At 39.5% G+C, this 23,328-nt stretch overlaps 2 protein-coding genes across 7 annotated transcripts in view; one reads left to right on the forward strand and one right to left on the reverse strand.

The window, feature by feature from the left end:
- phldb1b (pleckstrin homology-like domain, family B, member 1b) overlaps positions 1 to 3,454 on the forward strand; it is a 93,164-nt gene extending 89,710 nt beyond the window's left edge. For all 5 annotated transcript variants that reach the window (XM_026298795.1, XM_026298797.1, XM_026298796.1 and 2 more), the window contains one exon: positions 1 to 3,454. In XM_026298795.1, the coding sequence (XP_026154580.1) occupies positions 1 to 141 (141 nt within the window). In that variant the 3' untranslated portion in view covers positions 142 to 3,454.
- LOC113125386 (alpha-2-macroglobulin) overlaps positions 3,080 to 23,328 on the reverse strand; it is a 25,267-nt gene continuing 5,018 nt past the window's right edge. The window contains exons 4-36 of one of the 2 annotated variants that reach the window (XM_026298799.2): positions 22,732 to 22,784; positions 21,915 to 21,935; positions 20,908 to 21,076; positions 20,708 to 20,792; positions 20,475 to 20,592; positions 20,260 to 20,374; positions 20,062 to 20,171; positions 19,365 to 19,520; positions 18,953 to 19,180; positions 18,679 to 18,742; positions 18,073 to 18,218; positions 17,804 to 17,953; positions 17,321 to 17,494; positions 16,916 to 17,006; positions 16,499 to 16,640; positions 14,744 to 14,969; positions 14,393 to 14,519; positions 13,198 to 13,319; positions 12,274 to 12,325; positions 12,101 to 12,184; positions 11,791 to 11,967; positions 11,437 to 11,518; positions 9,746 to 9,902; positions 8,990 to 9,064; positions 8,508 to 8,673; positions 7,560 to 7,756; positions 7,257 to 7,472; positions 6,995 to 7,113; positions 5,509 to 5,599; positions 5,331 to 5,399; positions 5,017 to 5,122; positions 4,810 to 4,851; positions 3,080 to 3,652 (exon numbers count right to left, since the gene is read on the reverse strand). In XM_026298799.2, the coding sequence (XP_026154584.1) occupies positions 3,630 to 3,652; positions 4,810 to 4,851; positions 5,017 to 5,122; positions 5,331 to 5,399; positions 5,509 to 5,599; positions 6,995 to 7,113; positions 7,257 to 7,472; positions 7,560 to 7,756; positions 8,508 to 8,673; positions 8,990 to 9,064; positions 9,746 to 9,902; positions 11,437 to 11,518; positions 11,791 to 11,967; positions 12,101 to 12,184; positions 12,274 to 12,325; positions 13,198 to 13,319; positions 14,393 to 14,519; positions 14,744 to 14,969; positions 16,499 to 16,640; positions 16,916 to 17,006; positions 17,321 to 17,494; positions 17,804 to 17,953; positions 18,073 to 18,218; positions 18,679 to 18,742; positions 18,953 to 19,180; positions 19,365 to 19,520; positions 20,062 to 20,171; positions 20,260 to 20,374; positions 20,475 to 20,592; positions 20,708 to 20,792; positions 20,908 to 21,076; positions 21,915 to 21,935; positions 22,732 to 22,784 (3,953 nt within the window). In that variant the 3' untranslated portion in view covers positions 3,080 to 3,629. Of the gene's footprint in view, positions 3,653 to 4,809; positions 4,852 to 5,016; positions 5,123 to 5,330; positions 5,400 to 5,508; positions 5,600 to 6,994; positions 7,114 to 7,256; positions 7,473 to 7,559; positions 7,757 to 8,507; positions 8,674 to 8,989; positions 9,065 to 9,745; positions 9,903 to 11,436; positions 11,519 to 11,790; positions 11,968 to 12,100; positions 12,185 to 12,273; positions 12,326 to 13,197; positions 13,320 to 14,392; positions 14,520 to 14,743; positions 14,970 to 16,498; positions 16,641 to 16,692; positions 16,817 to 16,915; positions 17,007 to 17,320; positions 17,495 to 17,803; positions 17,954 to 18,072; positions 18,219 to 18,678; positions 18,743 to 18,952; positions 19,181 to 19,364; positions 19,521 to 20,061; positions 20,172 to 20,259; positions 20,375 to 20,474; positions 20,593 to 20,707; positions 20,793 to 20,907; positions 21,077 to 21,914; positions 21,936 to 22,731; positions 22,785 to 23,328 lie in introns of both variants that reach the window. The other variant, XM_026298800.2, reaches the window with a different exon arrangement.

Here is a 23,328-nt window from a genome sequence, read left to right on the forward strand (position 1 = left end):
AGCCCTAACCCCTCCCTGACCTTCTGTGTGAAGACCCATGACCGGCTCTACTATGTGGTGGCCCCCTCAGCAGAGGCCATGAGGATCTGGATGGATGTTATCGTCACAGGAGCAGAGGGATACACACAGTTCATGAACTAAGAGACAGACACAGTGCTGAGAGTGCAGGTGATGAGCAGGTACGGCAGGGACTCTCCCATCACAGACTCTACAGGTCCTTCTTGTTTCCAGTCAACAGAGAACAATGCCTTGTTTTTTTTTTCCACTTTTATTCTCACAGATTCATTTTATTATGTAGATGTTTTCACCTCACAATGTTTTTTTTTTTATGTGATTCAGTTTGGATAGAAAAAGGGAGCCTTTGGAGGACACTCATACTTACACACACACACACACACACACTTCTGTATATAAACCAAAATGTATACCTGTCAAAGACTTTCAACAAGCCTTTCTATATTGCCAAATGGAGATCTTGTAGTTACTGTTTATTGAACTTTTGTATTTTTTGTTTTCTTTGTTTGTTTACTTATAGAGAACATTGCCAAATGACATAATACCAATGTTTTGTTTGTGTTCACATCACAACTATGCTCAGTTTAGACCGAATAATTTTCTCCAATCAAAGGGTGTAATCATTTTAGAGAATTTATTTGACAGAATTTTATTCAAACCGTGTGTACAATCTATAAGAATTAATAAGAATCAGTCAGTCAACATGGACTGGGATGGTCAAGGAGTTAAGCACATTTGTAACAGTCAAACACAGCACGACATCCTTTGTGTCCAACTTCACCTCAGTGCTGCTCATAGACAGGAAGAACAAGACTGAATCTAGTGCAGCATATACTGCACATTAAGGTGTGCAGCACAAAACTCTGGTCTGCCGTACTTCATATGGGCTTACCAAAGTAACTGGATTTTGTTAGACTTTGCCTCACTACAGCTCAGGAGTTGACTCAGCTGTTCTCTCTATGGTTTGACCAATATGGAGTTTGGAGAGCTGAAAGTGAAGCTGCTAAAAAGCATTGTTTTCAATTTCACTCTCAGGTTTCACGTACTTTGATGGAATAGTTTAACTCTTAGCTGATGCTGAGCCAAGAGTCTGTTTCCTTTAACTTCATTCTTGAAACTCTGCTTTATTGTAGTTAGATAAGAAAAAGAGATGAGATGAACTTGTAGCCTTGCAGTGAATAATAATAAGCACTAAGTAGTAAAAGTAACAGTCCAGTTCATGGTAAAGTAGAAGATTGATAACATTGATGTCAAAGGTTTAACAATTTCCTGGTTACCAGTAATATAAAAGTGGCCATCCCATCACATCATCATCATCATATGTGATGTACAACACTCAGAATTGGACTGTAAAAAACAAAAACTGTATATTGGTCTAACCATAACCATATTCTCAGTGTACTTTGGGAAACTGTTGAACAGGAATATCTCACTGTGTCTGTGTAATGTCATCATGTTGCCAACTTAAGGTGCAAACTGCACATCTATGTGTGCACAAAAGAAAACTTGTCTATTTGCCAAGTAGCCTTTAGCTAACCTGATGATGCGACCACAGCGCTGGGAAAGAGCCATCATCACTGCCAGCCTAAAGCAACAACTACTAGAGGGCGCTATAGAGAACACACCAAAACAAGACCCCACAGGATCAACACTATGGACTAATGCAACTCAGAACTGTGCCTTGACTGTGTCCAGCAGAGCCTTGCTGCAAGGCTACAATCATGTGAATGCTTATTATTTGTTTCTGAGCTGCAATGCAGTACACGGACCGATTTGCAGAAGGTTTCCTGCTTCACTATGGGGACGATACCAGATGTCCTGACCACACTGGGGATGAACTAGTTCACCATTATTTTCTTTACTTGAGTGCTCAAAATATTCCATCCCACTATTTGTTAATGTCACTGTCATAGTCGGAATTACTAGGTATGAGGAATAGTAATCTCAGAGTAGTTAAACATGTTCTGTGGGTCATCATGCCATCAGCGTTTCAGCTTGGGGTCTAAAAATTTATAACAGCCCGTGCTACAACCTAGGGAAATTGTCATTTTAAATATTTGTGCATTTACCAATCCAGAAGCATCTAAAGAAATATGCTAAGATGCTGTTGAGTAGCATTGTGGGAAATGTAGTATTTAGTGGTCTTGACCCATACCAAAAAGTCAGCAATCTTAGTTTGCTGCTGCTTTGGTTTTGAACCTTTTTAACTGTTGAGTTTACCAACAAGACAAGATTGCTGAAATGCCCCTTTTAATGTTTTTACCAATCAGATACGAGTGGATAGAGAAAACTATAATCAGGAGAGATCCAGAGGCATCTGAGGACCGTGATCTGAAGATTAAGTCATCGCTGGCTAACATGAAAGAAAAAGTGTGAAAAAGCATCAAAATCTTTATTTATTTGCCTTAAAATAAGAACAGAAATTCTCAGTGTTTGCTGTCACGTCACTACATTCCATCATCAATGATAAAGTGTCACCTCCTGCTCTGAATCCCCACTGTGAGCTGAGGGCTGAGGGTGGTTGAAGAAATCTTGTATGTTCAGCTTCAATAGACTGCAACTGACCAGACGTCTTTGATGTTGTGTGACCATCAGTAGACGGTGAATATGTTGATCAGTTGTCAGCGGTTTGTAGTTAACAGATCTGGATGCTGTTAGTTTGGTGTATTGGTACAGTAATAATAATTTATGGTTGTGGTGCCTGACAATAGTGACTTACATACTTCAAAAAGTAGCAGACTAGTGAAAGACCTTAATATATTCAGTGCCCTTGCCTTTTAATGTGTGCAAACCAAACGATTTGACAAAGGCAAGGCTGTTCAATCATGTCTGTTAATAGATGGTATATACATGACTGTTGTTGAAAAGAAAGGAAACTATACTGTAAAGAGGATGCCTGAATGAAAAAAAAAAATTACTATTGAAGTGAAAGTATCGTATGAAAAGAAGTACGAGTTTTACTTATTTTTGTCATTTTTGAAATTTTATTGTCAGTTACCTTTCAAATTGTATGACAGTGGTGTATCAATCTACTTTTTTTTTTTTTTGTTTTGTTTTTTTTTTACTGGTACAACAGAACACACATACAATAGCTCTGGCACTCGAGGCTAGCTTTTTTTTTTTTCTCAATAAAGTAGTTACTGTTTTCCACAAACACACATTAACTCAAGATTAACACTCAGACCATCATTATTGGTACCTTGTATGTCTCACGCATCACTTTCACATATGAATAATACAGATTTTGTCAAATCTATTAAAAACAGAACTGCTACAGACGACTTTTCTTCATTCCAGCGGTTTATAATGTGAATGCTCCAGTGCTGAGGAGAGATAGCACTAACTATGGTATGGAAATAACTATTATTGGTTCATTATTAACAGGCAGAATTTGATGACAAAGATAAGCATTCCATGTGACATAAAAGAAAACAAAAACAATCAAAAGCTAAAAAAAAATATTTTCCTAAAATTACTGGGGTTTTTTTGCAATGCAGAGGTAAAAAATACAGTCTAAAAAAAGAAATCTAGAAGTTTTCTTCCTTTCGTTTCACAGTGACTCTTCTAACTGAAAGAAGGCCCATCAGGGCTATGCAGAATTCCTAAGTGGACTTCTACAGTTCATTGATGCTGTCACCTGGAAAAGAAGCAAATTGTTATATTCAACTACGCACATATATTTAAAGTCAGATTTTTCACTCTGTGTTTAACCAGTTTTATAAAGAAAATAAACATTTTGACATGGACTCAATGTTAAATCCCATTTCAAACCTCAATCCCATATAAAGCATTTGTTTAGTTATTGGTGCAATAAAAACATGGAAAATCTAAATGGACTATGTTGGACCAGGTGAGTTTAGGAAAACTCAGATTATGTATCAGTGCTACAGGGACTTGCACTATAGGATAAATCTGATGATGTTCTATGTTTTTGTCATTTTCCAAAAATCCCATCCACAGACTAAAACCAACAATGAATTTCTAGTCCTAACTGTAATGTCTGTGAATCCAGATCCTGGTTCAGCTTATTCATCCGAGCAGCAGACTGCTGCTGTGTGAAAACTATTCAAACCAAAGAAGCACACCACTGCACTGAGTGACATGCTGGTTTTAGTTTCTGAATGGGGTTTGTGGAAAATTTAAAAAAAAAAAAAAAAAAAAAAAATCACTTGCTGTAATTATTCCTTCTCTGTAGTGGCCATGAAAAAAAATCCATAACACATATAAATACTAAAAATACTACAAATGAAAAACATAGCCTTTTAGTTCATAATTTGATCATTATAATCTATAGTCCAGTATTTTAAAACCATGTTCATTTAAGGCAGATAGATTTTCAGGTGAAAGACACAGGATGGAGTATTATGCAAATCAAAACTCAGCATGCAGCCATGTTGACTTGTCCTAGTAGAAAAGGCGGAGCTGTCTCTAATAACATTAATAGCTCCATGCTATTCAAGTGTCTCAGTATGTCATGAGGGTGTGGCAGTGAGCCATGCACAAACAATACCCTGATCCTGGAGCAACTAATCAGAACTCAGCCATCATTCATTTGAATACTTACCATCTGTGCTTTTTCCACTGTCTAAACATTTGGATATTTATTTTCATAATATTTTCTCTATATTCCAAACTAATTTTTCAGACATACCTACAGTACTGTATGCAACACTGATGTGATGTGATAAATAAGGATGAGGATAGCACTTTTGTATCAACTATAGCCTAAGGAATAAATGGTAAGCATGGTGAAACCATTTTCAACAGGCTACAAAAGTTAGAAATGCTACATACTCTCTGCACAGGGGGAGGTGTAGTCGGTGACGGCCTCATCACCTGGAAATACAATAAAACCAAATCATTAGATACAGTGAGAGAGATGAGAAGGGAAAATGAGAAGACACGTCACATCCAAGAAGTCAGTTACTTAGAGTATGGAAAACTCACTGACAGATATATAATGAAAAATGGCAGAGAAAAGAATGTTATTGAGATTTGTACTTGTCTGGTAGTAATCATAGACTTTGACCACAGCTGGTTTCAGGTTCCTGACAGGCAGGTCCTCCTCCACTGTCACGCTGTATATCTTTGACTCCTCCTTCTTCAGCTGCAACCACACACACACACACACACACACACACACCACTAATGAAACTCAGTAAGACTTCACTGTTATCACTTCATCTAGCATAAACTCATACACCAAATCATGGCTGTACTTTCAATCTGGTGAAAAAAACATGACTCTGTTAATGGAAACTTGTATTTGCTTGTTGTAATTGTTTCACCATCATCATTCAGTCAGTGCTTCCTACCCCATCCAAGTAGATATTGATAAATCCTTCCTCCACATCCACACGTTTCACAGAGCTGTCTCTCGTCAGCTAGAACGGCACAAAGCACAGAGTCAAAAATAAACACACTGCATTACGGAGCAGAATTGTCAAACCTAAAGTCCAGGACCACCGGAGAGTGACACCAACAGTGACTGACCAGATTCAGGGAGCTCTTATCCAGAATGTAGCCAGACAGCAGTTTGATGTTGATGATCACCATGTTGGTTTCCTCTCTCCTGCCCTGGTACCTGTGAACACACACCAAGCACCTCATCACAGAGACATTCACATGCTTGTGGGCTCACCTCCGCTCATGTGGTTTGCAGCTGTTCCTGTAGGCGTGCATGTTTTCCCCCCACAATGTAACGTCCAGATGAACTATATGTTATGGAAATATTCAATATCTTAATATCTGAAAAAAGTACACCAGTGATCCTGAAAAATTAGAGGTTTAGTCTAGTTTAATGTACTATTTGGACAGTTACACATCTAGTGTCCTCCAAGCTCTGTAGTTTTAACAGATGCTACATTTTAGTTTCCAAGTCTCAGCTTAATTTTGAGCAAGATTTATCCAGCTGCTTTTGAGTCCTCACAATAATTAACTGAACATTTTAAGTGTTCTAAATGTCACAGCCAGAAGGCTTTCACTTCTCTTATTTATTTATACATTTTTTTTGTCTGTCTTGTTTCAACTTCATTTCTGTCTGTAGAGCACTTTTGTCAATGCATAGCTGAAACTAACCTAAACCTTATACCAAGCCATCAGCATAAAATTCAGCGATTTACAAGGCAGGGTCCAGCATTTTGATATTTCAACATTCACCTGTGCATGTTGTATGTGTATGCATGTAATAATAAATAAATGTTTTTGTTTAATTGCACTAGCTCAGAAGTGTGTCCAACAGGGGATAGTGCAGTTTAGTTTTTAGTAATGTTCTTTTTTAGTCCACAGGTAAAAATCCAACATAACGAATCACATAATTATTCCAAGTATGACATATTCAGCTTGGACTCTGCATCTTTGTGACTGAACAGTATGCAGCTTCTAGGCACTCAGGCAATAACAGTGTACAAAGGTCTCCCACCTTAGAGACAAATGGGAGCTGAGAGCCAAGGAAATCTTTCAAAGTGCCACAAGCTGATGAGGAGCTCTCCTCTATCAGACCCTATCCAGATCCAGCCCACTCATTCATCACCTTATTCTAAACTGGTGGGTGGATCATGTGGACTGTTTTATAAGCCGGATTTGTTATCTAGCGCACCAAAATGTTTACATATTCCTACAGCTATAAGCTCAGACAATCTGGAGCAAGATGCTGAGAAGCCTCAAAAATAAAGTCAGGTTGCAGTTTACAGAAACTTACAAAAAGAAACTGGAACAATGTTTTATGAATTGGTGTAACAAAAAAATAAAAAAAGAAAAGAAATCAACCTTTGGAATGATGAAAAGATGAAACCTAAACTATCCCAGTTATTCTGTCAAACAATATGGCTCCCAGTGGAACTGACACACTGGCTTTTATTGAAATACTGAGGATGAACGCAGAGGTGTACAGGAGCATTCTGTGTGCTCACATTCAGCCAAATGCATCAAAACTCATCAGGCAACATTTCTTCCATCAGTCACCATGCACACACAGTACCTGACATGCACAAAGAGGATGAGCTGAGGCCTGCTGACATTGCACTTGGCCATGATGCTGGTGGAGATGTTAAAGGCAGAGAAGTCAGGTGGAGGGGGGATGTTGTAATGCATGGAGATCTATGGAGAAAAACATCTGTTCACATTTGATACACTCAACATGTCAGTGTGAAGTGACACAGCAAGTCTTGTGCACGTTCAGTTATCCTGCTCATGTGTACTGTAGTGTTTAGGTTGTCTGGTTCATCAGTGAACGACCATACCTGTGCCAGCACACAGCTCTGTCCCTGGGCTCTAACTGTGTACTCTCCAGGGACTTCAGTCAGCTTCTCCTCCTGGTACAGCAGTCTGTTCCCCTGATCCACAGTGAACTCCTTCTTCAGGCCTCCCAGCGATGTCACCGTCACTGTGGTGGTGCCCTCCGAGCTGTAGGTGGCAGCTCCGTACTTAGCCAGTGCCTGGAGGGCCACCACTGTGTCCTGAGCAGCAGGAAGTTTAAACATTAGAGGTGATTCTGGCTAAAAAAGGTTTCACATAAAGCACTTGTGTTGTGTGGTCTGTCCCACCTGTGTGGAAGAGAAGCCACCATATGGGTTCTGCTGCTGAGTGAGCCAGCGGACGATACCGGAGGTGTAGTCCAAACCAAAGTCTGGCATGGGCGGGCCAGACAGCAGAGCCAGCAGCACGTAGGAGGTCATCTCCACCTCCAAAGAGTCCAGGCCTTTACCTGAAGCCCCTGGTCTCTCCCAGTGCCGGGTGCCCCCTGCCAGTATTGACAGCAGAGTGACATCCATAATGAAGCTGGCAAAGACTATGCACTTCAGTTAAATCAGTGTATAGGGGGTGGACCTACAGACTGTGATGTCACCCATAGCGTAACGCACTGCAAGAATGAAGCCAATTTAGTCATCATTTTCAAACATTAGGGACGTTGCCTTGTGGCTTTTCTGGAGCCAAAAGTACCATATATTCCCATGGGGATATGGATATAAGCATTCACCTGATTGGTCAGTTAATTACCTTAATATCTTGTGGTATGAAGCAAATATTGACATAAAAAATTAGAAATATTAAGAGTGTGCTCAAACAAAGGTGACAAAGCCACAATGATTACTGTAGTAAATTAGTAACTGGCACTGATTTTTCAATGGAAGTCAATGGAAGCCAGAGCTTGTTATAGCCAGCGGCTACTTCCTATATGGATTCAAATCCGGAAAAGCACAGCAAGTATGTAATGTCAGCACATCAAGTCCGACCACCAAAATTTGGTTGCAGGTCCTCTATTTCTGTCTCCACTGTCTCCTGTCCTCATCTCTGTAAGGCCATAAAAATTCAACTTACATTTCCGTTTCATCTTCATTCTACACTTGTTTAACTGTATTTTATGTGACTCAACTACAAATTTTCAGCAGCAACTACAGTATACATAGCTTACCTTCAGAAAACTGTTATTATAATAATATACCTGGGACTTCATGGGGCTTGATGGCAGCAATGAAACTGTTTGGTCTTACCTTGTGCGTTGGACTTCTGGTGCAGGTATGTGATGAGTTTGTTCCGCATCTCCAGGTCTCCAGCCAGAGTGAAGGTGTAGGAGAGCAGGGCAGTGGTGTACAGGTTGTCCAGCTGGCTGACCACCGCTTCTTTCAGACAGCTCAGACAGTTCTGCACCACTGGATCCTGTCAAACACCAAGCAAAGGCACACATGAGACTGTCCAGGACACTGGACACTTGAAAACAACTCTGTGGAACCGGTTTCTCTGGGGTTTCCAAAAAGTAGAGTTGCTTTAAAAGCAAAGCAACAATTCTTAATGACAATGCAGACAACATTATGCTACATCATAAGGAACATGCTAACCACTTCATCACAGACAGGACAGGAAATCTAACAGTGTCGGCAGTCAAAGAATTTGAATTCAACATGTAAAAGCCTCCTAGTCGTAGTACCAAGAGGTCATCAGAGTTTGACATGAAGTCAGAGGGCAACAGACTCACCGTTATGCGGGGGCCCAGCTCGAGCAGGGCAGCGGTAATGTAGGCTGTTAGGGACACATCATCGCTCACACCGCCCTGGTGGAAGCATGAAATGAGTGGTCAACAAAGGAACAGCTCAGCATCACACTTTCAACTTTCACTGAACTCAAAATGGAATGATGCATTGAAGGTCCTGAAACAATGTGAAAGTCATTGGTCACTGAACACTAAATGTCCATGTTTAGATCACTTATTAACTAAACAGACTCAGATACTGTTGGTTAGAAGCACTGCTGTTTTATTATAGGAGTAATTCAAACTCTTGCCTTGATACTCGAGAGTGTCGCTCTTCTTTATAAAAATATCACTGATAATTCATTTAAACACATGGAGAAATAATCTGCAACTAACCTTTGGAAAAAAATCCTGTCTTTGGCAGGCAGCATCTTAACCAAATGCTGTGTTTTGCCAAATACAGATATTAATCGTTTATAGTCTCCCTCATAGAAAAAGCCCTGTGGATACAATTGCTCTGCTCCTCAGACACACACTTGTCATGGAGTTTGGCTGGACAGACACTGGTTGGCACTTGTTTATTTGGGACATTTTCCACATTCCCCAAACTCTGCACACAACCACAACTCTTTTTTTGTTCTGATCAGTTCTAACATTGATGAAATAATTATTCGATTTTGTTTTATAAGGGGAAAGAACAAGCAGCAATTTGAAACCAGATACTGCCATTTAAAATGTCCATGGTGGGACTGATGTCATTACCTTCATGCCGTTGTGGAAGAGTTTTCCCACAGATTTGATGCAGCCATCGGGTCGCTGCTGTTTTGACAGCCACTTCCTTGCACTGTTAATGTGACCGGAATCCACAAAGATGTATGGTCTGGCCCCGCCAAAGGACTTCATCACAAAAGACGTCAGCCTAGAAGGTCACACACACACACACACACACACACACACACACACACACACACACAAGGAATTTAGAAAATTAATCTAACTGTGTGTGCCTGTGTTGCTAACCCCAGAATGAACTTAGCTTCAGCACAACAGCATCATGTACAACCCAGTCATATTCCAATCATGTTCCTCTGAGACACGCAGAAGATTTGGTTTGGGCTCCAACTACTCCGGAGAAAAATGTGGCTCTTTAGCTGCTAAACGCACCACACATGATTACCTGCACTGAACGTCTGTTGTTCAGTGCAAAGAAAGTACAGTGACATTGGCACTGGAGTTTATATGAGCTTTTACCACCAAAAACATCTGGCTCATGTGGTGAAAACTGAGGCTGTTTAAAATGAGAGTAAGCCAACATCTGTTGGCTGTAAATCCAAAACAATAAAAATAAACTGACATACAGTGTTATTACCTTATAAAAAAAAAAAAAAACAGAAACATTATGGTTGAACGTTCCACTACATGAGCCTGGTCACTAACTTTTCCTGCAGTTTGTTGCTGAGTAGGTTGTGTCTTGCTGAAAACAGCTGCCTGCTGTGTGAGAGTTAATGAGAGCAGAGTTTTGTGGGCTGTCAAACCAAAGCGTGAGGTTAAACATGCACACAGTGAGAAGAGCTGCAGAGCTAGGTGATCATTCTTTTTTGGATATATCTCATTAAATAACTCCTTTCCCATTACACACATTCCTTCGAGACATTGTTTACATTAATATATATATAATCTATATATTTTCTCACACATTTCTATGTGTCTGTGTTCATTAACACTCAGATGTGGTGTTTTAAGTGATTTAGACAATTTCATTTAATATCCTGACAGAATTCTAATGTAATTAAACACTTGAGAGCCCTAGTTTCTCTGCAGCACAAACACACACCCACACACTCACCAACTGCCAAACTGCCCAGCACCCTTTCAAAACAGCACAGGGTTTGTTAAATCCCCCGAGGCACTGTGCTTTGAGCCTATTAAATGAAAATATTAATATTTTCTGGCAGGTTCCTCATAAAGTAAATTATTAGGGTGCTTGGTGGTGCCAGCACACACTGTGTCTACCTCCTACTGTGTCTGCCTGTCATTTTTATTTTCTCTTCAAATCATATGAGATTTGAGCTGAAAATATTCTGTTTATCAGCAAAGCTTTAAATAAATGTTTTATAAGTACTGATGCAACTGCAGTGTTATCATAGATTTTATAACAATGGCCTTATTCTTTATTATTTTACTATTTATGTCTTTGAAACAAGTTGTTGACAGGTGTGTAAGTAAAGTGAACACAACAAACATACAATAATATAATAACTTCATGTTTATATTGTTAGGTTAAAAATGGAATATATATCATGCACTGTCTTGTGTAAAAAATAAAAACTAACTCGTATATAAGTTCAAATATTGCCCTGATTTTGATAACAACTGACTGTTATATACCTGTGTGTCTTAAGCAGCAACAATTATTTTGTGTTACTGAGGCAGTGTCTTGAATTTTTACTGACCATGTGTTTCCAGACTCATCATTCTTCCCAAAGGCACTGTAGGAGCCGTCATCGTGCTTGTAGGTGAGCTCTCTCTGATATCCTGCACCACACACACACACACACACAATCATCATATTTATACAATAATACACCCTCACCTTAAGAAGTACAAGTTGCATTAGGACTGAACTGGTTAATCTGGGTCACATTTTTTCAGTATAAATTATATTTGTAGTTGAATGAAACATTATATCCTCAGATAATGAACTGTGGCAACCACGTGACACATCATTGACCTTTTGTTACAGTACACATCCCAGGTCTATCTTTTGCAGAGTTTAGTCTCAGGAGTGACTTCCTGTTGATATTTACCGCTCTCCAGGAAACGTGTGGCTTTGTCCTGGATATCCTGGGTCAGCTGACCAGTGCTCTTCAGGTAGTTAAGGATGAAGATATTGGGAGCAAACAGCACCATATTCTGCTCCCCACAGCCGTACGGCATGGCCAGGAGCCTGTCCAGGTTCTTCATGGCCCGGCCCATCAGGTCGCCTGCAGACACACGACAAGAGAGAGATAAGATGCTCTAAATTCCCACCCTGCAAAAACTGTCTACTTGGCAGAGTGGACGCACGTGCTATTAAGACTTGATAGTAGCAACACAAGGAAATGTTATGGCACTAACCCAGTACAGAGACAGAAGCTCTAGCTGACCCAGCCACAAACATCTCAGGAAGCAGAAGAGAGATGTTCTTCTCTACTGGTCCCTCTGGCAGAAGAGAAAACAAAAAAAAGATCAAGTCACCATAAAAAGGAACGAGGCCTTCAGATAACATGTCGTCGACTGTGGACCCTCACCTGCGGGACATAGGAGAGCGTTGTGACTGACCATCTGCGGTGTCCCTTCAGCCTTGTGGAGTGACAAAGAACGATGCTGGTAGTGAATAATACTGACACACCTCACAAATGACTGTGTCTGTATCAAAACCTGACTTAGTTTCTATCTCTGTCACTAAACTCTACTGTTGTCCTGCTGCCACAAATATGGATCAAAGCAGAAAACACTTACACACTTTTTATAGTTTAAAGAAAAATGAGAAAAGTTTAAAAAAAAATTAGTTTTTGGAAAATGAGAATCTAATTCTGTCTCCTCCAGAGGTTTTTAACATAAAAACATGCAACGAAGATCAGGGACTGGAACTCAGAGCTTCTGCTATGGTTTATTTTTTGTTTTCATCTATCTGGAGGGACGTGTAAATTGTTTAAAAGGAACAGCTCATTGACTTCAAAACTGGTTCTAAAATCTTGGTATAGATCAGATTTTTAAAACACAGACCCAAATGCCTGTGCTGGGATTAAACAGAACCATCTGTCCCTTTTGGACAGGCAGCTGCAGTAAAAATAAAAAAGTCAGAACTACAGATGTTCACCACAAATGGGATTAAAAAAAAAAAAGATGTTAGAGATGTTTAGATAAAAGTGTCCAATGTATTTTAGATCAGTGCAATAAAGTTAGAATAAATAAAGAGAACCGGTGACAAGGCACAATTACAGGTTTTAAACGATTTTGTGGAAATGTTCATGATTTTTGTCACTTTGATAATTTGATGATGTCTAAGTGAAATACTGGATGTATTATCAGACTCGAACATTCAGGCCTGTCAGTTTTCATTAGAGTGAATATTTTTAAAGTCACATTTTAAAAAACTTTTTCAGTACCAGGTGTTTCAACTGTATCCTCGTAGAGTCTTGTGTTTGGTGTCATGTCTGACAGTCACTGACCTCCACTTTCAGGGTGCGGACCACCGTGTCGATCCGGCCCATGTCGGGGACGGTGGCCACCTCATTGCCGCACAGTGTGTCAGTCTTCAGGGCCTCTGCGCTGACCTTCAGTTTCACCTCACCTGTGTGCACATAGACACTCATATTCTGAAAGCAGACATGTATCGATCACTGTCCACCCTTTCCCGCTCACATTTTGTGTACAGAGTGAAAACCGCTTCCCATCTGTTTTTCAATACAACTCATTAATCGCCCTGTTCCTCCTCCCCTCCTCTGTGTTTTCCTTCCTCCCCCGTTTCCTATCATATTTGCCCTCATTAATCCCTATTTGTTCCCTTATTATAATGCCTCTCCTTCATACCGCTCCATCTCCCACCCCCCTCCCTCCTTTCCTTCACAGCCCACAATCCTTCACACAGAGGACAAGCACAGATCAGCCCCCAGGGGAGAGGTTTCTGAGTGTTTCGTCAGAGATACTACCTGACTTGTTAGTACAAGTGATTGTCAGCATTCCTGTAAAGGAGTGTTACAGGGGGTTCAGTTTGACATTCATCAGAGCCTCATCTCCATCCGTGCTGATAGAGGCTGATAGAAACCCTCTGCTTTCAGGCCAGGCAGTGTTACAGCAACAGCTGCCACGTTTTGCTTCCAGCGGTGCAGATGCAACATCCTTAATTAGGATTAATTAACTTGTTCTGTCTTATGTTTGTCACTGAGAGATTCAAACTGAATTGGATGGAACAAAGATCAGTATTTCATTTTAGATATGATAACTGTATTATATTATTGCTGACAGTGAGCTGGAAAATTTCTCCGTGGTGTGATTGACTGACACAGTTTGAGGTAGTGTTTAATCAATGCTAAAATAGCACATACGCATTTTGGACCAATGCTAACAGGTCAATAAATTATTTTGCACAGTGCAGATCTAGACTATATAAAAATAAAAATATATTAACAACACATTAGCAGGAATTGATTTTTTACCTGTGAGTCGGCTGAAAAGCCCTAATATAAAATTGTACACAGGTATTTGAATAAATGTATTTTCCACTACTGGTTGTTTTCAAATCAGTCTGCACTCACAGCTCCATTATCAAACAACAAGGGCATCCCTTTAAACAAAAACTATATTTGTAATCACCTCCAGTATTTCAAGAGAGACAGAGAGCTAGACAGCTGGATATACACATACCCAGTGTGGTTGGAGTAAGAATCCATGAGAACGTGGTGCTCTCCTCTCCACACAGACACACACTATACAGGCAACCATCACAGTTTCGGAAGGTGTACTGCTCTGAATCTGCCAGTGTCACCTTCACCTGCAGAAAGTGAAAAAAATAAACATCCTCAACCTCAAAATTGAATTAATATTTCTGTATACAACAATATATAGATATATATATAGATTATTAACAATATATAGATTATTCATCCCCCATGGGGGAAATTCAGAATACATGTGAGATAATATATAAAATATACAGACTACATCACACAAACCAATTAAATACTTTCTGTCTGTTATCTTTGATTAAATGTTTACCATAATGCATTTGGAGAGATAGTTGAAGACAGTGGCTTTGAGTGTGAAGACCTCCCCACGAATGACAGAGTAGGGCAAGGTGAGACTGACAAAGAATGGCTGGAAAGCTGTCAGCGCGATGTTGGGCGCGATGCCGAAGCCCACGGAGGAGGCACAGAAAGCTCCAGCTGCCCAATTAGTGATGGTGTCAGGCACAGTCTTCTCCACATTGACTGACCCGCTGTCACTGTACAAACACAAGAGAGAGGGACAAATTAAAAAGGTCAAGTAGTGTGGCGTTCCTCTTAAAAGTTTAATAAACTAACAAATGAACAGCGAATTTCATGATAATTGTCATTAATATGTGATCAGCTACCTAGTGTTTTTGTCATTAGAAGAGTCACACGAGGAGAGTTCCAACCTCTGGGGAATTTGTCTGCTAATTTTCATGATTTAATGGTTACTATGTTCACAATAGTTTAGCATGCTGTACCAATAAAGCTATTTCAAAGGGAGGAAGGTGTGAATGCCTGTCTGAAATTTCCTTAAAAACATCCAATATTTGTTGACACATTTTACTGGAAGACCCAAATGTGAACCTCATGATGACTCAGGATACAAGTCAAGAGGATCGTCAAAGTTAATAGGATTCGTTGCCTGGGAACCATGTCTGTATCAGATTTTGTGCTAATCCACCCAGAAGATGCTGTGATATGCCCAGATAATCACACAATGCCCACCTAAAGTCATTAACACTCATCTGGTGGATACCAGGAATATTATATAGCAATCTAGTCAACTGCTTCTCTTAGGGAGACCATCAAACAATTCACACGCCTTTCTCGGGAGATCCTGAATGTCTATATAAAGTTACAATCCATCCAGGACATGTTCATTATCTATTTCAGTCTGGATCAACCCAGCGACTGACCTTGTCATATTAAAAAAAAAAAGAATCTAATGATGTTGCTAGAGAGAGGTCCATGGAGGTTATTTAGGTGCATCAAATCAGGATGAAAACTTGTCCAAAGTGTTGCACCAACAGAGCAATACTGTCATCCCTAAAGCCTGTGGCAAAAACATACCACCTTTTGGTACATTATATGGCAAAACATGATAAAATGTATTAGCAGTGAAAAACATTTTAAAGGCCCTGAAAATGGATTTTGTCAGTTTTTTTTTTTTTTGGTTTCATGTGGGCAGGACTCAGCTGGTAATATGTGATGTCACATGGAAGCCATAAACCAATGTGAACTTGACAACATGTGATTGAGAATCTGATGGCAGGTGTTGGGTTTGATCACTTCTCTCAAATCACACTGACATAGTCCTGGTGAAATGGGCTAGCTACTTCATTTTGATGGAGAACTAATAGAAGTCAGATGTTGTCTTTTTTCCTAACTAGAAAACAGCCCCAGTTATTTTAAAGGAATATATCTGAGATTTGTAAACAAGTTTTCAGGGGCTTAAAGTCATTATTAATAAAAAAACATAAATTTGTTGCAGCTTTGAGATTTGCTGTTTTGGTCTGTTTAATATCATTGCAAACTCAACATCTTCGGGTCTTGAACTGTTAGGACGAGAAAACAAATAACCTCTATATATATATCTCACCCTGGGGTCTGAAAATAATATTGAACATTTTCACTATTTTCCTGACACTTTATAGGTTAAACAACAACAAATAATGACACTCAAAATGTGTGCTCCAAATACACAAATGTCTGAAAACATGAAAAGTGTTTTGATCCTTTTCATAGGATTTATTATTATTACCCCACAGTAACTAGGTCCCAGATCCAGGTCTCAGGGAAGAATGTCCTGATGGTTTCTTTCTTCTCTTCCTCTTTACTTTTCGACACACCTGAATTTTGTGGCATCACGTTGAAGGCCATGGAAACAGGAAAGTCTAGGAAATCTAGGAACACATTGATAAAATAAAATAATAATAATTTCACTGCTACACTTACCCAACATAAACCAGCTGCCAGATCCAGGTCTCAGGGAAGTATGTTCTAATTGTCTCCTGGGTTATTCCAGCTTTATCTTCATCAGCGGAATCCCGAAAAGACATTCCGCCTTTTCTTAATGTCACTAAGTAAATTTCACAATTTAATGGTGTTTGTTTAATCTAGGGTCAATGGACAGTGGAGTCAATAGACAATACAAATGATATAACAAGGCCAAACATACCGACCGCATCGTATTCTAAGTAATACACCTCCTCATTGCAGTTACAAGGTTTTTTCACATCGGAGTTGGTCACAATTTTGATGCCAATTTCCTGGAGGGGAAGAGAGAGAGATAACAGAATCAAACAAGAAATTTAATCACTGTATATGACTTTACTACTACTGATGAACACGGAATGAAATGCAACATTATACTGCACATCTAGTAACTGAAGATCTGGAAATATAAGCAGATATGTAGAGACGATACATGATAAAATAGAGACACTATGAAATGAAGATACAGTAGATAGGCAGATAATACCAAGTTAGAGAGAAAAACAGATACAGAGGATTACAGAGGTCAATCTGATGCCTGTATCTCATTTGGCCTATTCTTTAATAATCAAAATGACAGGTGTTTTACTTTGAAGATGCTGTAGACATCACTCTTCTTAGTGGCAGGTTCATAGCGAGTTACTCGACGAGGTGCCATTGCATTTACTACTGGTTCTGACCCTGTGAAGCAGGGATACGGCTCGAAGTCTTCAGCCTCGAAGGGATATCCTGACAGCTTCTGTAAGGGCAGCTGGCTGTATACCTGCACAAAGACACCAGTGCACATGAGTTGTGGTACGTAAACAGTTTATGCGATGGAGGTCTACATACTGATGACCTTAAAATGAACAGGTTTTCAAAATCTGCAGATATCAGATGTTAATTAGTCACTATTATTTCTTTGTGGTTCAGATACACCCAATTCTATTTCTGTTGGCCTGCACAAATGGATGCCATATTGTGGACAAGTTATTAAAATTTACAATTGTTATGTTATTTACAATACAAACATCATGTTAAAATGTTACACATTAACACGGCATGAAGTAGCACTGGTGGACTGGTGTCGTACATAGTTCACAGTGAGCTCCTGCTCTGGCTGCAGCAGGAGGACACTCTGGTCAATGGCTCGCACAGAGCACACAGAGCCCGGGTGAGCCTGGAGACTCAGTGTGGTTTTCTCCGCTGGAAGCTGCTGCAGAGAGGAGAACTGCAGAGACACCTGTACAGGAGACAACAAGATCAGAAAACATTTGTGTCCACCCTGTGGGGTCTCAAAGATCAGACTTAAAACAACCCAAAATACATATGTCTATTTAGGTGGATGTGATTGTGAGTTACCTTATTATTGAGGCACAGCTGAATGGGGAAGTCATCGCTGTCAGCCACAGCCTCTCCACTGGGCATCACAGTGTAAACTACCACCTGGGCAAATGGTGCCATGTTTGTCACCTGATGGAGTGATATGGAAAACTCTCCTTTGTTGACTGAAGCACGACACACACAGAGAGAAAAAGAAATGTGACGGTGTGACATAACTACCCAAATGTAGAAAACATTAAGAACATGCTTTTCTTCATTTTGCTATGGGAACAACAATCTTTACTGTGCATCTGCAAATAATGAGCTTTTAAATGACTTAAGAAATCCAACCAGATATCCATCCATTATTGAGCAAATGTAGTTTTATTACAAATGCTCAGTCATTTCCTAAAACAGTTTAGCACTGTAATTTCAAACACTGGCTGTGTTCATGAGATTTTATATATATATATATTTTTAAAAATGGCACAGAGAATATATCAGGCTTTGGATACACATATAACACTTGTTAGTAGGATGCTGGTATTAATTGTTGTTTTTCATAGACCTTAATAAGTGAAATATAGAATATCACCAGACCCATGTTTTACTATTAGACTTGCTAGTTTAAACACTCCTTTGTACCTGTTCCTGTTTTAACAGCCACTGGGACAAGACCATGCTGCACAATTCCTCCTCTGGATGCCACCTGCACAGGAATACAACGCAGGCACTAACATTTATTACTTTTTGGAATAGCAATGAAGGTCAAATGTACACTCATAAGTGTTCTGTGATTTTTCTACAACACATTAGTACAAATAAAGCATTACAACATTTTCTCACCATTGCCTCATTGACACACAGTACCAGATGGGTCTTACCATACTGAGAGTAGTTATTAAGCGATAACACACACCAGATAAAAGAAGTTGAGGACTTCCTGTCCCGTTTTGAGCTCATCCCCCTGGATGATGAACTGGGCACGCACAGTTGCATCTTTGTCACAGGAGAGCTTCTCGCTGACCTGCACGAGCTTCAGGAAACTACTGCTCTTGGAGTAAAAAGCTGTGATGGAGTGGTGGGCTGACCTGTACTCTGGTCTACGCACTCCGGACACATATGGCTCATTCTTTTTAAACCTCGCCTGTTGACACAAGTGACAAGTCAAATGCTGATGTCTCACTCAATTTGTAACCACCAACCAACATTAAACTAACTTAACCAACTCTCTTTACCAACTAAACAGAATGCAGGTCTATATGACGAACGTTTCCTTCATTAGAACCGGAACACAGAGTCAAAATATCCACAGAAGAGGAGTAACCAACCTCCAGAGTTACAGTGCCCTGCCAGCTGGAGGTGTCCAGAGAAAACAAAGCCATGCCTTTCCCATCTGTAGTAAGCATTATGTTTTGGGCTTCACCAGCTAACAGGTGCACCAGCTCACTGGCGACAGGGTTGTTGTCTGGGCCAATCACTTTGACCTGCAAGCAAGGCAGAGAGCAGAAGTTGACCCATGGCAGATGTTCAAGCTGTATCAACATTATTCCCCAATGCTGATGACTTTGCCAGTCACCATTATCTCCAACAGGACTAAAAATGTCAGTCTTGGAGTGCTGGTCGATGGCCTTAAGTTTAACAGGTTTATTCCATCTGGGAGCATAAATATAAACAGTTTTGTTCACTTTCAAATTGTGGGCAAATCTAGATGAATTCAGAAACTATGGTGCAGGCCCTTTCCCCCCAGATTTCACTTAAACCAGAGATGAGAATCTTTGGGTTGAGTGGATCAAGATAGTTATTAGGAAAACCTTAAAGGTCAAAAAACAAAAAGCTAAATTTTGTGCCAATCCATTCAGTAGACGTTGGTAATTCCCTGTATAATGAAGTCAGGGAATTATTAGGATTATGACGTACCATTAGGATGCAGCATGGTTATCAGCACCAAATATCAATTTATTAATGCTGATATATCTAATAGAGCAGATATTCTACTAAAACCAAAGAAGATCCCACACTGATTACCTTTCCTTCAAATGGGATGCCAGGCTTGTACGCTGCAGGTATGTCCTCGAAGGTGACTGTCCTGATGACATTGCTGAAGCGGGTTGACCCACTGCCTTTAAGAATGACTCCTGGATGGAAGCAAACGTACAGGTCACAGCTCATTAGGAGCGACTGCTAATAACTCAACAAACAGTAACCCTCACCCAGGCAACCTACCTGTGCCAAACTCCTCTAATTCAGCATTCACCTTAAAACTGTCATCATACGTGTTCTTGTTGAGGGAAAACTCTGTCACGTTCACCATTTGTATAGCGCAACCACTTTTATCCGTCTACGAGATAGTAACAAGGATGAATTTTAAACTGAAAACATAAATAATTTGTATAATATGTGTGGAAAAAAAAAAGTTTGAAATTGAGTTTTCATCTCACAGTCATTTGATAAGTCTTGCAGAGGTCAGCTTCTCGAACACTTAAATACCAGTAAGATCGGGTGTTTCTACAAAACACTGCCTTGACTGCACCAAGAACAGGTTTCCCATAGGTGTATCTGCAGGAAACAGCACGAGGAGACAGAGATTACTGTCTATGAGAGATCTCCTTTTTTTTTTTTACAATGTTTAAATCTTTTCACTTTTAGAGGCGCTGTTAACTTGGCCACTCACTTTCCACAAATCTTTAGCGTTGCCTCTTTGTCCAGGATGGTTATCACATTGGGCAGGTGAACCTTTACCTCATACTTTGGCAAAACTAAAGCAAAGGAAACACAAAATATTACTGTTGAAAATACACAAACTGTTAATCATACCCATTATTTTGGTAAATGTGAGATCATAGTTATTTATATAGTGTAACTGCAGCAGACCATATTCCTTGATTTCGAAGCTGTGGGATATTCTCTCTCCTTTGTCTGTTAAGGCAGTGATCCTGTAGTTTCCTTGTACTGCCTCAGGAATCATGGGGTGGGAAAGATCCAAAATGCCACCATCAATGGACTTTTCCAACCACTGGGCAATGCGATTGGAACTGGGATCCTACACACAGTAAACAACAAGGCACATATACTAAAGACTGCGCCATTCTGCATTACAGCCCTCAAGCGTAATGCAATTATTCGGTGAAACTACTTCAAACAATTATTTGTAGAAAAATACATGTAGGAACACCTGGTGTAGTTTATATGCAGTACCACACTGTTTTTGTCTGAGTAATTATGGTAATTGATGAATTTTTTTAGGTACTGGCGCTAAGCCAAAAGTTGCCAAAATAAAATCCCACACACGGTGGCTTTCACATCCAAGTCTCAAAATGCAAGTGATACATTATACTGTGTTGTACTGTATATGCATGTCGACTACTTCAAAAATTAGCATATAAACCTGAATAACCTGTGTGGAACCTATTCTTCTTTAAGGATCCATTATAATTGTAAATTATCTAATCCTTAGTCCCTGAGTTACTGTTGTCCCTATGTTTCTGTCAGATAGTATACATGAAACATTGCTGCGTATAATTACACTATACTTTACTCATTCTTTAAAAAGGTAAAACATTTATGATTATCCATCCTGAACTTGGGAGCACTGAATTCATCCAATCAAACGCGATTTGGGGTGAGCTGCACTCATTTTTAAGTGATAAATTTTTGATCCATCTGATCAAATCCCCCTTGAGGTGATGCACCACCCACATACTGTTTCATCCAGAAATGCACTGCAAAACAGTATCAGTGTCATAACCCTTCAAGTAAGACAAACATGCCAAAACTTTACTTACTTTACTTAAAATAACAACAGTTTAATTAGTTGGTAGTGCTGGTGTCTAATTTGAGCCAGAGTCAGTATTTAATGCAAGAAGTTTGGTGTTTCTTACCTGGATCTCCACCAATTTGTACTGTAAAGAAACAACAACATATTCATGCTTTACTGCACAAAGAATTCACATAGCATACACAGCAAACAGAATACATGTCTAAAGCTTTCCTATAAAAATGCAGATGTTCTGTTGTTTGAGCAGAAGATGAGGTTTGGAGTTTTAGTACATTCGGAGCTCATTTACAGATTCTTTTCCACAGCAAAAAACTATACACAAAGTTTTTTTCTTTCAATAAACCGAAGCAGAGCTGAGTAGTTAGCCATTTTTAGACAATCTAAGAATAAAATGCACTGAGGGTCATTCATTAAAGGCTCATATTTTTTGTGAAAAAAGCCAAGTGGATGCATATAATGTAGGATATACAGTGTGTATTTAGATTTGATAGATTATAGCTTTGATTTTGAGGCTATTTTAAATCTTCTTTATAACCAATGGGATTTACCAATCTGTCTCCATCATGCAATATATATGAATGGATTTCATGCACACAGCAATGTTTTCAGCCTATCATCACAAACGGAAAAGGCCTTGAGCCCATATTGATTCAGATGTTTGGGTCAAATGCAGTGTGTGCCAAATGAACTCTGACAGCATGTTTATCACACTACTCCACACAGCGTTTCACACCCACGCTGTCTTCAAAAATCAACAAACAGCACTCCTTTCACCTCCCACTCTCCTGAACCAAAATAGACCTTGCTCTTCATATTTACCACATGCTTAGTAGAAATCACACCAGATTACAAAGTTCACTGGTGGAAATTCTTATTACACACTGTATCTCATGATTTAAAAGAAAGTAAATAAAACTCACCACTCGATGAACAGGAATGAAATTGGAATTTATGGAGACTATTCGGAACTGGACTTTAAAGACAAAATAAGAAAAATTACCATCTATTTATCATTTTAACATATTGTAAAACATGTACAGAAATACATACCACTGTAAACAACAAACAAATTAATGTCAGCTGCAGGATTTCATGCTTTCTGAACCTATACTGTATATGCCATCAATCAAAATCAATTCAGATTTTCTGGTAACATCAGATGGAGTAAGGAGCGGAACAAAGCAGAAAAAAATATTGGCGATGTATTTGACAACAGTTCTCAGAAACAGACAACAAGCCATGTAAAATTTAGAGACACATTTGAAAAAGAATAGCAAAAACTGAAGCAGCAGAAGCTTAAAGATCCTGAGTTTAGTTCCAAATACGGTTCATGCTGCAAAAAAAAAAAAACTTGAGATTCCTAGATTCTCAGAATGCAACTCATCCTGTGTACATCTTTCAAACCCCATTGGATTACCCCTTTAATTTTAAATCGAAAGCTGCCACACAATGGCAGCTTAGCTCATCATTAGGAGATACCCTGACGATGTCATCAGGTTATCTGACATTTGACTTCA

This window comes from Mastacembelus armatus, chromosome 13 (genome assembly GCF_900324485.2).
Source record: "Mastacembelus armatus chromosome 13, fMasArm1.2, whole genome shotgun sequence".
In the NCBI taxonomy this organism is placed as follows: Eukaryota; Metazoa; Chordata; class Actinopteri; order Synbranchiformes; family Mastacembelidae; genus Mastacembelus; species Mastacembelus armatus.